The 17,529-nt window shown below is 36.0% G+C and overlaps 2 protein-coding genes across 2 annotated transcripts in view; one reads left to right on the top strand and one right to left on the bottom strand.

Moving 5' to 3' along the window:
* Positions 1-1,044, top strand: part of LOC129238357 (putative nuclease HARBI1) — a 33,692-nt gene extending 32,648 nt beyond the window's left edge. The window contains exons 2-5 of the mRNA XM_054873385.1: positions 261-370; positions 439-581; positions 637-743; positions 1,025-1,044. Coding sequence (XP_054729360.1) covers positions 261-370; positions 439-581; positions 637-743; positions 1,025-1,044 — 380 coding nt within the window. The remainder of the gene's footprint in view (positions 1-260; positions 371-438; positions 582-636; positions 744-1,024) is intronic.
* A 6,628-nt stretch (positions 1,045-7,672) lies between these two features.
* Positions 7,673-9,385, bottom strand: LOC129239213 (uncharacterized). Its single transcript, XM_054874560.1, has 3 exons — positions 9,138-9,385; positions 8,891-9,058; positions 7,673-7,938 (listed from the first exon to the last, which is right to left on the bottom strand). Exons 1-3 carry the CDS (start codon positions 9,369-9,371, stop codon positions 7,792-7,794), a joined length of 549 nt encoding a protein of 182 aa, XP_054730535.1. The 5' UTR covers positions 9,372-9,385; the 3' UTR covers positions 7,673-7,791.
* Positions 9,386-17,529: the final 8,144 nt, after the last annotated feature.

Below are 17,529 nucleotides of genomic sequence, written 5' to 3'. Positions count from 1 at the left end.
GCAGTGCACCCGAGCCAAATCGATTCCAAATATTTTAAAGCTAGCCACAGTTATGCGATTTTGTGCTCAGGGATCGTACCAATTGAGTATTGGTAATGAAGGTATGTTAGGACTTGCTCAACCCACTGTGTCTGTTGTGCTATCAGAAATAATAGATGTCCTGGAAAATTATATTTGCCAAAGATGGATAAAATTTAGTAGTACAGAGGCTGATCTGCAACAAAGAAAAGCACATTTTAATAGCAAATACCGGATTCCAGGAATAATTGGCTGTGTTGATGGCACGCATGTTAAAATTGTCGCTCCCAGGAAAGAAGTTCAGCATTTGTATTACAACAGGAAGGGATTCTACAGCATTAATGCTATGATTGTAATTAGACATTTGCATATATTTTAATATGAGTCATAAATTCTAAATGCGAATAATGTAAATTTTAGGTTTGTGATCATACAATGAAAATAACCTATATAAATGCGAAAAATCCAGGAGCTACTCATGACTTCATGGCTTTCAACATGTCGCCATTGAAAGCGCATTTAGAGGAGCAACATCTCAATGGCCGTCGCAATACTTGGCTCCTCGGTATGTAATAAACACCAATTGAAACTCCGTTTTTAATAATTTTTATCTGTCTCTGGTGATGCTGGATACGCTCTAAAACCTTATTTAATGACGCCGTTCAGAAACTCTGAGGAAGGGTCTCCACAAAGGACCTACAACAAACAACATGCTAAAGCGAGAAGTATAATTGAGAGAACAATTGGAGTCCTGAAAAATCGATTTAAATGTTTGTTGCAGGCAAGAGCTTTTCACTATTCTCCAAAAAAAGCAACACAAATTATTAATGTGTGTGCAGCTTTGCACAACATTTGCTTGTTTCCTTAAGACTAAATGTAAAAATTATTTCGATAGGAATTTCTTTTTGATCTCTAAAATCGCTACTTTTAATTGTAGTTTTGATCTGCGGTCTTGTTGCTTCTTCAGAACTTCTTCTTTGTAAACGCGCAATTTCTCCCGTTTTAGTTGCAAAACTTCGTCGGTAGCGTTTTTTTTTTAACTCGTAATTTTTTTTTTGAGTATTCCGCTGTTTCTGCAGCACTTTGCTTGATTTTGTGCAATGTAGAAATCATTTGTTCATAAAATTGTTTTTGGCCATCAGTCTGCAACTCCAGTAACCTCAATCTCTTTGCTTTTTGAGACTTTTTGTTTGTTCTGGTTTTTCCTGCTGGCTCCTCGTGAGCATTTAAATTTAAATCGGCTTCACTTTCCTCATAGTTTTGGACCAGAAGCTCTGGGCTGGGATTTGACGGGGACAAAACTGTGAACTGGTCACTGGTAGTTGTATACAGGCCAAATTCCACCCCAGGCGGATCTATGCAGACATCAAATTGCAGTAAACCGATTATGCTTTCTTCGGTATTTCAAAGTCCCTGAAGTTTGTTAGGGCCCCCACCTGTTGCTCGGAGTTCAGCTTTGTTTTGCGACATTTTTTTTCGCTTTTGACTTCATGTCAGCCCATACCTGCCAAGGGAAAAATGTATTTCTATAAACATCACACAAAAAAAAAACCATTATTAACCTTAATCCATTTTGCTGCCGTTCTAATTGGTGGTCCCAAGCAATTCAGCTCCGTTGTGAATTCCTCCCATTTTTTTGCTGCATGTACTTTGGTGCAAATCCCTTTTGCAAATTGTGGATTAATGCAACTAGCCTTTCTAATTGCTGTTTGGTACTCACGACTTTCGACCTGCATAAAATTAACAAAATTAGTATATATTTATTATTTGGTTACTATAAAGCAATAAATAATCGCAAACAACTTACATTTTAACAAGTTTTTCCACAGTACGCTACACAATCGAAAGCAAAATTGCATTCGACTCTAAATTCGGTATTCAACGAAAATTTCGACAGGGTTGCACAGCTCTTAATACCAAAGTGGCATTCGATTTTCGATCTTCGACAACCAACGAATATCGAAGATCGAATGCAACTCATAATAGGGACCTAAATTTATGATTTCCTACAGTTAGGCGCAGAATTTTTTCAATTTGTGTTGTTTAAGCTTTAAAATAGAGAGCAGAAAACCGACGTAGAGTATGCAATGTGAAGACTTGCATTTTATAACAAAAAGAACTCAACAACTTTACTCTTACACGAGGGACGTAGGCCGCATAGAGATAACTTTAGGTTTGACGCGGGTCCGAAAAAGGCAGCAGTATCTTAAGCATCGATTTCTAAAACCATTCAATTGGAAAAAATTCATTAGGTAGGTAGGTATAGTGGTTGTCGGTTGACACACCTCGGCCTGCTGTAGGCCCATTGTGATACTACTAGTGCTGTCCCTTCTTCTCACTCTACATTGTCCTTATTGAACCAACCTGTGGTTTTAATATGTATGTATATCTAACAAGGCTTGTTATTTTTATATTGACTACTTGCGGCCGCCGTAGCCGTATGGGTTGGTGCGTGATTACCATTCGGAATTCACAGAGAGATCGTTGGTTCGAATCTCGGTGAAAGCAAAATTAAATAAAAACATTTTTCTAATAGCGGTCGCCCCTCGGCAGGCAATGGCAAACCTCCGAGTGTATTTTCTGCCATGAAAAAGCTCCTCATAAAAATATCTGCCGTTAGGAGTCGGCTTGAAACTGTAGGTCCCTCTATTTGTGGAACAACATCAACACGCACACCACAAATAGGAAGAAGAGCTCGGCCAAGCACCTAACAGAAGTGTACGCGCCAATTATTTATTTTATTTTACTTCTGCCAAGTTGTTCAGGGAACCTTTTTCCTAAAATATTGAACCTTCTTCTATCCAGAGCTATGCAGCCGCATAGGAACTATTCTATAGTCTCTCCCTCTTCAATGCTGTTGCAGCTTCTGCAATAGTCGTTATGGAGTGATCCCAGTCTACTGGCATGCCTGCCAATCAGACAGTGCCCTGTTAGGACCTCGAGAATATTTCTTATGTTTTTCCTGTTTAGTTTCAACAGTCGGTTTGTGTGGCCCATGTTCCCACGTCATTGTACTTGTTGCAAGATCAGGGACTGAGTCCATAGCCTGTTGGCACCTCTAATAGTGTGTTTGTCTATAAGCATCTTACAAGTTGCTAAAGGTATAGGTAATACTGTGGGCAAAAAGTAAGGTGAATTTGGTTGTAAAATGAAAAATCTTTATTTATTCTTGTAAATCAATTTCATCCCCTTCAAAATAATCCCCTCTCGATGAAATACACTCATGCCAACGATTTTTCCAATCCCCGAAGCATGCCAAATAGTCCATTTCCGGTATAGCCATCAGCACCTTCTTCGATTCAGCTTTTATCTCCTCAATCGACTGCAACATGCTAAAAGTTTCCGCAGCCGAAATTTCATTCCGCAAACAAAATTTGATTTCCTTTCCGCTTACTTGCTTCTTTAGCTTGGAACCATCAGTACAGATACTGATTCTGCTTCTATTGTCCATTACCCTATTGTCCCAATCTTCTCTCGTTGGGAAAGTTGTGGTAAAGGATGTGTTTACACATGCAGCTCTACTGAGTTACAAAAGTCTGTCGTTTGATGTAAGAAGGGGTATTCGTTTAGTATTCTTGCTTTACCCCGTCTGTTAGTGGCTAAGTTAAAAGATTCTCTTAACCTAAGTGCAGCGATTAGCACCCCTCTGAATACTTTCTAAGCGTTTTACTGTTGTTCTTTTCTAAAGTGTTGGCCACCAAACTAAGACACCTTATACTATTTTTGGGGTTAGGCGCCATTTTGCTCCCACAATTCTTTTGCATACATAGAGTGATGTGGCTGCTTTTTTTAATCTATCATTAATCGAAAGGAAAGTTTCCTATCTAATACTAGTCCTAGGTAGCTTACCTCTTCCCCTATTGACATTCATTACCTCAGTATGAAGAATATCGCTTTATACCTCATTATTTCAGACAAATAAAACAAGAAAAAGATCATCGAAATCGATAAAGACATAATCGAATTTTTCAAGTCTAACACACGACTAATTTGGTCCTTTCGATTTCTCGACTTTTACCCTGAGGATTTGGAAATTTCCTTTTTCTTAAAAACACCCCATTATAGGAGCAGCTTCCGGTCTTTTAAAGAGCTCAATGAATAGATCAACCATCGAGCTAGAATATAGTTTTGTCGTATTTCTTAGTACCTGGTAGATATGATTAGATTAGATTTGTGGGGGGTTGGACAAGTCCAAGCACTCAGTCAGTAGACCATTGTACTACACCCGGATAGAAATCAGTAGAAAGAATAAAGATAGGAAAGATAGAAGGTTGATGGTAAAAACGGATAGATTAGTTTGAGGTCACTCTTCAGGTGCTTCAGGTCACACACTCAGGTCCTTCCTGCTGAGTTTTAGGAGGAAGGTCGCTGTTTTCCTGTTTGGTTCTTTCACAAAGCACTTAGCTACTATGCACGAGTTCAACTCAGACCAATGACCTCTGTGAGTAGACCTCATGAAGTCGTCAATCCATAATTGAATCGCTGCGGAATTGACACCTAGAAAGGGTTCAGGGCCTAGTAGCATACTTGTAGAGCCTTCATTTGCCAATTTATCAGCCAACTCGTTCCCTGCAATACCACAATGTCCAGGCACCCAAATAAGACTAACACAACAAATGTTTTGCAACACTGTTCAGTTTTGTCTTACATTCACCGACCAACTTCGAAGAGCAGCATGGGTTAGCAAGGGCTCTTAGTGCAGCTTGACTGTCACTATAAATTCCAATACTGTTGCCCCGCCACTTTTTCTCAATTAGCCAGTACGCCACATTCAAGATGGCATAGACTTCCTTAACGAATACCGTGGCCATCTGTCCTGTGACATAGGAGTACTTAATGTCTTCGTCTAAGTACCATCCAGATCCGCTTCCATCGCTGGATTTGGATCCGTCGGTGTAGAAAGTGTGCTGATATCCCGTTAATAGGTTCTCTGGACCTAACCATTGATTTCTATCTGGAATCAAAACATCATACTTCCTACCGAAGCTAACGACAGGCACCCTATTGTCCACCGGCATCGAGAACAGTGTGCACCGCTCCGACAACTGGTGGTATATCTGACAGTGGCCAGTGCTTACTTAATTTCCCCAGACTCCGTTTAACTTGAGCCTGTACGCCACCTTCATTGCTTCCTTTCGAATTTGAAGATCTAGAGGTTGCAAGTTCAGAATAGCATTAAGGGCATCACCAGATGTTGTGCTCATGGCACCTGTGATACCCAAGCACACACTTCTCTGTAGCCTGTTTAGGGGTTTTACTCTGGAATTAACCATTGTGGCTTTCCAGCATACTACAGAGGCGTATATAATAATGGGTCTAATCAGGGTGATGTACAGCCAGTGTACTATCGCCGGTCTTAGACCCCATGTCTTGCCAAAGGTTCTCTCACACTGCCAGAAGACTTTTAGTGTTCGAGAGACCTTCTGCTCGACGTGCTTCTTCCAGATAAGTTCACTATCTAGGATTACTCCTAGATATTTAACCTCAGAAGACAATTGCAGTGTTATAGTACCTGGTAACTCTTCATTATTTTCATTCCATTCCACTTTCGGGCACTTGACTCCGGCCGACATTAGGTTCCTCTTGTTCTTCAAATAGAGTTTTATGTATTTAGAAGCATTCATTTTGATACTCAAAACTTTTAGGAACTATGATTTTGTTGCTATAAATTATAAATGTACAAGTAATTGGTATGCTAAATTGAGACTTTTTATTGGCTGGCGTCGATGTTACTGAGTGCTTCGATATATCTAAATACAAAGTCAGTGAAATTTTTAGGATTTTATACAGCTTCTGAGGAGGAATTGTGAACAAAATTTCTTAATATACAAAGAATTTAGAGAAGCGTAAGAATTTGTGGAATAGGTTTGTTAAAAAGTTCTAATTGCCAAAAGCGTCTTTTCACAAGGAAATATACCTATACTACTCTAGTAAGTTTAAGTCTCAATAAGTCTCTACAATCATTACACTAATTTCAACCTATACCGTATAAAACTATTTGATCTGCCCTGCTTCTTCATGGACGCTACAACATTTATTAATTATAACGGTTAAGATGAAATATTCGAACACAAATGAGATTTTGGATATTATAACTAAATTAAAAAAATAATTCCCAGTTATCGGTAAGGTTTCCATTACGGAGCACTTTTTAAATAACAATCAAGGGATTCCGATATTTTCGTGATTTTTTGGGATTTCATATTCACGGCAACCTATACCTATACCTGTGATCAGCATAAGATTCACGCAGCCAAAATCGTGTGGAGAACTCCATATCTCACCATGAACATCTTTACGAAAAACAATCTTCACAGTTTAAGTCTAATCATCGCGTTTTCGAAAGGTTGAAGTAGATTTTGTGCATCGATTCATCACTGTGGATGAGACTTGGGCCCATCACCATGGTCCTAAAGCAAAACAAGAGGCTAAAGAGTGGTATGAACCTGGTTCTTCGGCTCCGAAACGAGTTCGTGTCCAGAAATCGGCTAAGAAGTTGTTAGCATAAGTTTTTTGGGATGCGAAAGGAAATTTGCTTGCGGATGGCTTGCAAACTCTTTCTCTCTCTCTCTATCTCTCTTTCTCTCTCTCTCTTTCTCTCTCTCTTTATCTCTCTCTCTTTCTCTCTCTCTCTTTCTCTCTCTCTCTCTCTCTTTCTCTCTCTCTCATAGAGCATAAGGCCTCCAGAAAGGGCTTCCAACGGTCATGATCGTTCGCGATGACTTTGACTTCTTTGAAAGATTTCCCAGCAGTATTTCTTTCATTTGTTTCGAGAGTTCTTTTCCAAGTGCACCTAGAGCGTGTCTGTCATGCGAGCAAGTCTGTCATGAGACAGGTCCCACTGCCATACAAAGGACCAATTTTACATTTGAGTTGAAAATACGCCGCTTTGTTTGTGTGGGAATGTATGTAGAATTCCATATCTTGGTCTTCTTTGTATGTTGTCTACTGCACCTCCCTCCGCGGAAATTACCCTTCTCAGATAAATGAAGTTGTTGACATTTTGAATACTGGAGTTCATAACGATAAAGCTACTGCTTGGATCTGCGACATTTTCTTTAAGCGATTTAGTTTTTTTCACCATTAATCTTCAGTCCGACTTTCTTTGACTCTTTCTCCAAAACGCCGAGCTTCTTCTGCATGTCGGAGTGATTTGTTGACAATAAGCAGATGTCTTCAAGGTGTTCGCTGAAATTCCACTGTAACAGTGTCACAAGAGAATTTTGACAATCGCTAAAATCCATGAATTAAAGTTCGAATTGGTTGAGCTTCCACCGTATCCAATAGATTTGGCCCATAGCGACTTCCATCTGTTTCCAGGGCTAAAAATATTCATGCGTGGAAAGCGTTTTTCACCAAATGATGAGGTCATAACTGCTGTGGAAGCGTATTTTGCAGCTCTTACAGATTCTCATTCCAGGGATGGAACTCATAAATAGGGCTTTCATTCAAATAAGTATTTTGATGTCCCGGGAGACTATACTGAATAATAAAATATATATGTAATAGCAAAGTGTACTTCAAACCATAAAATTGTGTTTTTCTTATCAAATCGCAAAACTTATTGAACCTTCACATAGCTCCTATCTTGTTCATTAAGGTAGTGGTCGCTGGAGGTGCAAGCCCATTGGTAAATAAATAAGACTAAAAAAACTTGCTTATATTTTTATCAACTTATTCGTTCAGCAGCAGAGAAAATTATACTATATATTGACTAATACTAAATATTTATACATATTTATATACATATATTCACAACATGTACTCATTTTGTTAATATGAAATTGTAAGATCCGCTTCTAGACCACCGACGGCTTTCTCGCCATTTTTCAAAACGAAAGTCATCAGATAATCGCCGCCTGGTATATCGTCCCCCAGAAAATCGGTCTCCAAAATATAGTCTTTGTACGTATAAGTACCCTGTGGTAAAACATGAAAATGCGTAAGCGAATTAAAATTTTTGAAACTGAATTTAATGGTAGATTACATAAATCTGTAGAGTACATAAATCTGAGGAGGTTCCTGACATGTATAAGTATTACCAATCTATAGCTCTTTCTAAAAAGAATGCAGTCTAATGACCATCATTTGAACATTTTATATCTACCCATACTCCTTTCTTCTTACTTCATCTGTTTCTTCATCAAACCCTTAAGGGGTCCCGGTGGTCTAGAACATTCAAAAAATCGATTTTTTGTTTACATAGGCTTTTAAGAAAATACTATCAAATTTTTGGAAAGATGTTCCCAGTATTTTTGATTCTACACCCGTTTTAGTAGGTAGAGTCAGATTCGTCACGCGGCCACTCTCAAAACTTTAAACTCAATTATCTCAAAACTACTTTTTTCGGTCTGGTGTTGTCAAAAAAAAACTATTCAACCGAATCGTTTGAAATTTTAATATGTTGTTCATAACAACAATGGCTGTCACCCATACTAGAATTATATTATTATTTCAATTATTTGGTTTTTTTTTTTATTATTAAAAAACTGAAAAACCCCGATTTTTAAAGTATCAAATTGAAAACCTCGCCATTTTGTCAACTTTTTTTTTCTTTTTCTTTATTCTAGTACGGGACATAGCTACAGTTATACCGATTAATAATTTGTTTGGTTTTTGTATTTCAGATAAATAGAAGAGCCAAAATGGACAACACCGTCCAGGTCCAATATTTTTGGGAGTGTCAACTTCAGCGCCATTTTTTAAATTAAAATAAAATAATTCCATTTTTGTATGTAAAAGAAGTTAAATAAAAAACCTACAAATTTAAATATCGTTTTTACTTTTTCGTAATGTAAAAAAAATCCTGAGAATACCCTACATTTTCGAGCTCTACACCGGCAGGACCCCTTAAATAATTTTAAGCACAAACCTTTGGGAAGGGACATGTAAAATCCTCCGGTAAGTTCGACGATTTCACCATACCATCGTAGGTGCTCTTAAGAGTCTCTACAAATTGGCAGAAGGGCTTTTGAAATTGAAACACAATCGGACCACGTCGTTTACTTTCGCGATCGTATTTGTATATTTGCGATTCAATCTGTGTGAAAAAGTAAACAAAGGTACAAATATATATTTCTTTCTGCCATAAATCTTTCCGCCATATATAAACTACTTACCTTTTGTTCATTACCCAAATTATGTTTGCATTCCACGTCCCCTGTAAGACCCAATTGCGATCGTGATATCTTCTTTAAACGCAAAGTATCCCAAGCTATCCACGAATTATCATATTCGGACATTGGTTGAAAGGAATTCAACTCCACATTGGGCTCGCGGCGCTCAGCCTGCAACTGTATAACCTGTATAAATACAAGTAGGTAAATGAACGCGAGTCCCAAGCGATAATCCATTTTGACGGCGCGCGAATTAATTTTATTTCATAACTGAAGTGTTGGTCAGGCTATGCTGATTTTTATAACGAACACAGATGAATTGTCGAGGCTGTTGGACACGCAAATTCCTTGTAAATGGGAACAAAGATTATGTATTAAGTTGTAGATGGTAATCAATATTTTTTATAGTAGAGATGGTTGCTGAAGCACCAAAAAAGATATATTTACGTGTTTGCATGAATGCGTGCATGTTTCACAAAAAATAAACGTACAGAATGAATGTGGAAAAAAAAATAAAATATTAAAAAATAAAATTATGTACAATACAATAAAAAAATAAATAAAAGGTCAAAGTCAAATAAAACGATATAACAAAAACTGTTAGAAAACAAAATAAAACTGTTAAAAAAAAACAAAAAAAGAGAAAGCAATGAAAAAAAAGTTAATAAATTGAACAAAATATCAAAAAACAAAATTAAATAAGAATACACTAAATGAAATTTAAGGTAGAATAGAATTGGGAAAATTAAATAATATGCGCTAAGATGAAAAAATTAATGCCAAAAAACAATAGAAAATATAAAATAGGCTGCAATAAAAAAAATAATAATAAAAACTAAAAAAAAAATCTATTTAAAAAAACGAGCATTAAAAAATACAATAGGTATATTACAATAAATAAAAAATTAATAAAATAAAACTCAATAAAAAGATATAAAAACTAAACTAAATAATATAAAATAAGAATACAAAATTTTATTAAATTTAAATTACAAATTAAATTAAACGAAAATTAATTAAATTAAAATATACAAATAAAAGTAAATAAAAAAATAAAAGAAGTGATATAAAATAAAATAGAACAAAATAAAAACAACAACAAATATCTAAACGAAATTTTTGAGTGGTGTAAAATGGTAAATGAAATGATAATGTAATGAATAAGTAAAAAAAAAAGAATTAAATACAATATAACTAAATTAAATGTGAAGTAGCAAACAAGAAAAAAAAATACCGAAACATTAAAACACTAGTAGTTAAAATAAAATAAATATAATTAGAAAAAAAATTAATTAAGCGACGAAGTAAAATGAAATAATATAAAGTGCTATGAGTGCGAATGAAGTAAAATGAAATAATATAAAGTGCTATGAAATAAAATTATATAAAATGGAATGAAAAAAAAACTATAAAATAAAGTAAACTAATATAAATAAATAAAATAAAACAAATAAATGAAGCAAACTAGAATGAATAAAAATAGTACAAAAAAAATAAATTTTAACTAAAATCTAAAATAAACTAACCACGAAAATAAAGTATGTAATAAAATAAAACAGACAAAAGGAAAAAGAAACAGAATTAAATATAACTAAATTAAATTTGAAGTAGCAAAAAACAAACACAATAAATACCAAAACATTAAAAAACTAGTACGTCAAAATGAAAGTTAATTTTAAAAAAATGTATTTCACAAAATGAAATAAAATAAAATAAAATTGTATAAAATAAATCGGAAAAAAATATAAAGAAATGAAAAATATAAAATTAAATTAAATGAAACATTATAATAAATGCTATAAAATAAAATGTTTAAAATACTAAAATAAAGCATGTTATAAAATAAAATCTTTTCTTAAAAAAAAATTAAAAAGAAAAACAGAATATAAATCACTAAATTAAATTTGAAATGGCAAAAAAGGAAATACAAAAAAATATTTTATTAAGCAAAATAAAAAGAAATAATACAAAATGTTATAAAAGAAAAATTATATTCCTATAAAAAAATGAATTGTATAAAAAACAATACAAAAAAAATTTAAAATAAATCAAAAATCATGTGCAGCAGTGGTAGAAGTGAAAATTCTGTGTGTGAATAAGAGAGAGAGAGAGAGAGAGAGAGAGAAAGAGCGAGAGAGGAAGAGAAGGAGACAGGGATAATTTCAAAAGAAATACAACAGTATAAAATTTGTGTAACCAAAATCCGATTTTATTAACTACATATGCATTATGATATCATCTGTTGGTGGTTCAATTGGTAGTACTGATATAATTGGTTTGTGATAGCTGAAATATGAAATATATGTACGTGATTCAATATTTTCTAGATAACGTGTGAAAATTGCATCCAGTGTAGTTCCGGATTTTGTTGTTGATTCTTTAGGGTTATTGTTTATCTGCAAACCGAATGTTTCTCGAAGAAATTGAATCAACGGCAAAGAATCATTGGATCCGAAATTTACGTTGAAATCTCCCCCGAGAATCAATGGAATTTTGTCTTCGCCTCTTCCAAGTGTATTTGCACCTGCGTGGCTGTAAACCAGTAGTGAGCGGTGAATGAAATATATTATGTCATCAAGATTTTGGTTCGGTGAGATATAGATGGCGGCTATAACAATAGTTTTTCCATTCAGCGTTTGACATTCTGCAATGCAAACATCACCAACTGGTGTGGCTGTTGATGAATATGACTGAGACTGCCTTGCAGTCATTTCCATGTTTGGTGTGACGATATTTACGCTATCATCTTGATTGTGATAGATTGCCACACCGCCAGCTCTAACGTTTAGTCGCTTATATTTGATGACGCAATTGAAATTTGGTATACTAATATCCTCGTTATCGTTTACCTAAGTTTCGGACAAAAGTACTATACTCGATTTGCGGATGACAGAGTCTGTTAAATCTGCGGAATGTGCTCGTAGGCTCTGACAATTAAGAGTATATACAGATAGCCTTCTTCTCTGAGTCATGAAATCGATTATTTGTTTATACACAGTTTCCAGTCTATTTAACGATAGTCTCCGGAATTCATCTTGTAAATGAGACATACGGACTGATGCTCGTCGACCATGGTAGAATATAAAATCATTTCCGTTCGTTATAATCCACAAGCCTTCAATACAAGTGTCTCGTGATAAAGCAACGTAAACTAATGATTACGAATGTTTTTTATCATATTCGTAAACAACTTCAGAATACGTGCTTCCCTGAGACTTGTGAATGGTCGTCGCACAAGCACAAACTAATGGTAAATGTAAAAATGTAAAAATGTATATGATGTATATCTCTCCTTCTCTTTCTCTCTATGTTATACCATATATCTGTATACTCTGTCTTACAACGAAACTTATGTCTTAGGTATAGAAAATGTATAGCTCTCTTTCTCCTTCTCTCTACGTTGAATCTTTTTTTCTCTCTCGCGTAACGAAATCTCTAAACGTTACATTTTTTCCAATTCACTCTCCATTCTCGCTCAAATATCAGACCGCCGCTAAAGAAGTTTCACTTCAAAAATAAAATGAAATGAAAAAAAATAATTATAATAAAAAACAAAACAAAAAAAATTAAAAGTGAACTTAAATAAATAAAAAAATAAAATGAAATGACAAAAAATAATTATTATTAAATATAGAACAAACAGAACTCTCTCTTAGCTCTTTCACTCACCTCATCTACAATAACGTCACGCCAAAATTGTGCTCATATTTCCATAATCTGCGCAATCTTATTTTCTATCATACTTGAGTTTCGATAGCAACCCCAAAGCTATAATATAATATTTTGCACTTAAATGACAACACTTCAAAACCTTTGTCGCCAACTCACCACTCACCACGCACCACTCTCAACCGCACTCCACACATTGCGCTTCAACACCTCTTTTAATTGCAAATGACGCCGGCAATATGCACAAAATCGGCTTTCAATAAAATATTTCACCCATTCCGCTGAGTGCAAACGAGCGCATCCAATGCAATTTTAATGACAAACGACATGCCCAAACAAGTATTACATACAATTTTTGAAACACCAAACAACTGCGCTCTTACAAGCCATTGATATGGATATACACTTCAGCGGCAGTAGATAATCACCGCTCAGCCCATCCACATGCAAACAGGCAGGGTGCACTGATGTAACGCAACCACTTAATTATCATTATGCGATTGCATTACCACACGTACACCTCGAAAAATAATACATATTGCGTGTGTATGAGTGCACAGTGTTGCACTTTAAATGGCACTGCACCACTTTGAACGTGGCTTGGGCAATAATGCCAAGCCCCTTTTGCGCCCAGTTGTGATTTACTCGTACTTTATATTCGTTGCTATTGATATTGCAAGAGACATTCAAATGAAATGGTGGCGTAATTGAAAAATCATATGCAGCGCTTATAATTATGTTTATTGCAATAATTTGTTGTTGTAGGTATGGAAATATTTGTCCTACGACTATGGATGATGCTATTGTGCATGTGTGGCAATGGCATTTGTGCGAAAAAGTTTGGGAGTATGTGGCAGATTTTCGCTATTAAAATACACTTGAAATTGCACATTTCGACGCCTGCTGCGAATGACAAGGATATCGACGAAGAAAAGGGTGTTTGTTCATATACGAACGGAGTAGGGTTTTATAGAATACGAATATTTAGTGGTGGTATAAGATAAATTCATTAATTGGTAGCAGATCTTGATGTGCCAAATTCAATATTTGAAAAAAAAAATAAAAATAAATAAATAATAAATAAATAAATAAATCGATTTTCTTTGCTTATTTATAGATTAAATATTCAAAAATATCGTCTCTTTACGATTTTTCGAAATTCCGAATATTTATGGAGCAATACTTTAAAATTAGTTTTCAAGCAAAACAAAGCATGAATTGATGTTTATACACGGAAATATAATTTGCGGGTTCTACCGAACCGATTCTGACGAAATAAAAATTAATTAAAAAAAAATATAAATTACGTAGAATTGATGTCGTTATCGCGTGAACTACGATCATTCGGAAAAAAATTTTATCTTTTTTTTTGTGTCCTTTAAAGTCAAAAAAGGGCCAAAAAACGAGTTTTCATCATCGCCGTCATTTGTCAAATTTTATTTTATTTTTTAAAGATCGTAAGAGTTCTCACGATAACGACATTCATACAGATCAAGAAAATTTTTGTCTTTTTGATTCCACACACCTGTGAGTCCCAGAATCCGTATCGCCAGCAACATACCTTTTTTTTTTGGAAGACCATTTTTTGAAGCCTAACAACTTTTTGAACGAAACATTTTTAGTGTGAATCTGAATGGTTCATTTACCCAAAAACAATTGTCTCGATATGAAAACCACTTGCACCAAAAACACGATTTTTGAGGGGTTGACAAATTAAAAAATAGATTAATTCCAGCGAACTATGTAAATATTTATAAAAAGTGAACCGTTCAGATTGACGAGGTTGTAACTTCGAATAATTAAAAAAAAAGTCTATGCAAATCGGTCAAATAGTTTTTTGATAAATAATGATCACCGCGACGGTAATTTTCAAAAAACACGACTTCGAGATAATCGCGTCTAAAGCTTTGCGTGCACATCATTTATGGATAATTTGCGCGCTTCCACGGTCTGTAACTTTCGTTCTAGTGCTCCGATCATTATGATTTTTTGTATTTATATTTTTAAGATGATGCACTTTTAGATTTTTTAGGCCAGCACAAGGCATATAGCCCCTTAATACGGACGCTGTCAGTGGCTAAAGACACCTCATGAAATTATCCACTGCGACTTATTGACAAGTGCTCACAATTTATTAATTTCTGATTTAATTTTAATATTTTTTTATGAATATATAAATCATTCTCCTACAAATATTAATATATATAAATCCAAGTTTGGAGCTTTGTTTAAATTTAAAAAAAATTTCTTCAGAAATTCCAAATTTTTTCATCAGAATTTTTAGAAACATTTCGAGTATGCAGTTTCCTACTATAGCCCATTGAATTTTGATACTAGCGCAAATTTGAAGTATTATAGCTCAATAGCTGCGTTTATTTTTGAAAATTTTTTTTTTGGCGGTCTTGTGTAGTTTCTTCACATAACAAATGCTCGAAATTTTTGTTACAGTCCCTGTGCTGTAGTTATTTAACGCATTATATTAGAAATGTTAAGCTTTTATTTTTCATACTGCATGTCCCAAATTAGTCTCAAATCAATATTAAATATTGCAGTATTCTCCGAGAACTATTTTGCGGTATTTTAAAGCAAGAAATCAGGTGGAGTGAAGGCGAATAAATTTAAGGTGGTATCGGTAAATCAGCTGATTTTTTTTTTCTTTTGCGGCTTTCTTTGCCAATACTTTGGTTTGACAATCAAACGTACCTGTACAAAACCTTGTTGTTGGTCTAGTGCCACCACCTTTAATGGATGCGCCTTGGTTGGAATCCAGCGAGTTAAGTCCATGCCACGAATATAAGAAAATTTCCTGCGCTCTTGCTCGATTTGGTATTTCTATACATCTTACATCAGACACTCAGCGTTCTGATCAAGGCTCTCAGGTACGTAACTTTCAACACGTCTATATTAGGTTGCGGGACAAAGTTATATTTCGGAAAATGAAGAAGCAGTCGATGTGCGAGGATATTGTTTGAGACAGAACCTGAGAAATCGAGCCACAGAATATCTGCATTCGCAAGTTGAAGATGAAATAATCTGGACAAGACTAGAGTGACGCAGAACATGGAACTTCCAGCAGTTAGGTTAGGTTATAATGGTTGCCCAGAAAGTGGACCCACTTGGACGAAGAATCTTAGTTCATCCATTGTGATACCATTGCAATGGGGAAAAGAGGTGAAAGAATCCGAAAGGAGAGGGGTGGGGGTTAAATATATATGTGGACTATGAATGGTGACTGACTTGCGGTTGTGCTAGCCACTTTATGCTGCTAATGAAGTTCAGCTGCTATGCCAGCAGGCGTAGGAAAGAAATGAGAACCAAAATGCTGAAATCTCAGTTCCGCGAGCGCGGGACAGCTAAGGGGAAGGTGCCTTATCCTCCATATAGCTGACGCAAATAGGACTCGAAGTAATTCCGAGTCTCACGGCATGTACACCTCGGGGATAGTGCACTGTGAGGACGCCCACGAAATTTGAGAGCTGAGGTTTTGTGATCCTCAGAATATCCCTCAAACGCCTTCGATTCACACGTGGCAAAAGGATTTCGCCATCTTACAAGTTTGTGTACTTGCACGGCACTCAAAGCCCATCTTTCCAGGAGTAGAGCGCAGGTTGCCAAGGGGATGAGCGGAATCCTGGAAAATGGGCTTTGTGTCAACTCAATGAGCGCCGGGCAAGTACTCTTTTCGCGGTGACACTACCTCACAGGTCCCTTTTATGGTCAGCTCGTCCGCTTTGCAGTTTCCCGCAATGTCACTATGACCAGGTACCCAGTCGAAAGTGAAACCAGGCCCTGACCAATTTCGAGTGCACCATAATAGAGCCCAGGGTTCTAATTGCCGATGGGTTTTCTGAGTAAATATTTACCTTCTTAACAGTTATTATGCAAGTAAGTAGCCAATCAGCTGCTTCTTTGATTGCGGCTGCGGCTACCTCTGCTTGGAACACACTGTAGTGATCCATTAACCTGAATTTGAGTCTGATGGGGAGCTTTTTGCAGAATACTACTCCTTCAACCCAAAATACTCCTCCTCCAACTGGTGTTGCATCCAGTCCACACCTCCTTTGAAAGTTCCACTTGGATTAAGCGAGGGTACACTCTGATCCGTTGCCGGGGTGATGAAGCCAAGTTTCCAAGGATACTTGAGTGTCCGTACGTGAGGTCGAACTTGAAGCCCGAACCTCTCAGCCTGATTGCAGTACATGCAGCGGCAGTTTTGCTCGCGATGCCTACAGGTGCCACATTTAACATTACATTAAGCGCTAGAGTAGGAGTCGTTCGAAGCGCCTCACTGATTCCACAGAGACCTTGGAACTCTCTCCAGCTTCTTTCCAGCAGTTACTTACAAAAATTAATATTTCTACTCCTTTTCATTGGACACAGGACTATGATCTATATGATCATCAAGTTCGGGGACCCGCATAATCATTTCTACGTAATTAAGTTATAGAGTTGGGGAAGCGGTAAAATCCATTTGGCGCTTCTCTGCCTGCGCTTCGAAGAATGCGTCTCCGATTTCTGGGAAATTAGTTCTTCGTTAATCTGGTTAGCTTAGAGACAGTTTTGCTAGAGAGGCTGTTTGTGTTTGCCAAAAGTTTTGATAATTTAAGACCACTGAAAGAACTCGTTTTAAGAGAAGCCATATAATTTCTACATATTTTTTTATGTTTCTATATTTTCAATCCAGCGAAACTTGTTGGGCCAAGTGATAGTCTATGTCGAGCACAAA

The sequence above is a fragment of the Anastrepha obliqua genome, chromosome 2 (genome assembly GCF_027943255.1).
Source record: "Anastrepha obliqua isolate idAnaObli1 chromosome 2, idAnaObli1_1.0, whole genome shotgun sequence".
Classification (NCBI taxonomy): domain Eukaryota; kingdom Metazoa; phylum Arthropoda; class Insecta; order Diptera; family Tephritidae; genus Anastrepha; species Anastrepha obliqua.
The sequence above is the reverse complement of the archived record's forward strand: the minus strand, read 5'-3'. Positions and strand labels throughout refer to the sequence as shown.

Coding starts and splice junctions, on each gene's coding strand:
- LOC129239213 (XM_054874560.1), bottom strand. CDS start 9,371: ATGGATTATCGCTTGGGACTCGCGTTCATTTACCTACTTGTATTTATA. Junction 9,059..9,137: donor ATTTGGGTAATGAACAAAAG/GTAAGTAGTTTA, acceptor TTTTTCACACAG/ATTGAATCGCAAATATACAA. Junction 7,939..8,890: donor TTACATGTCCCTTCCCAAAG/GTTTGTGCTTAA, acceptor GTTTTACCACAG/GGTACTTATACGTACAAAGA.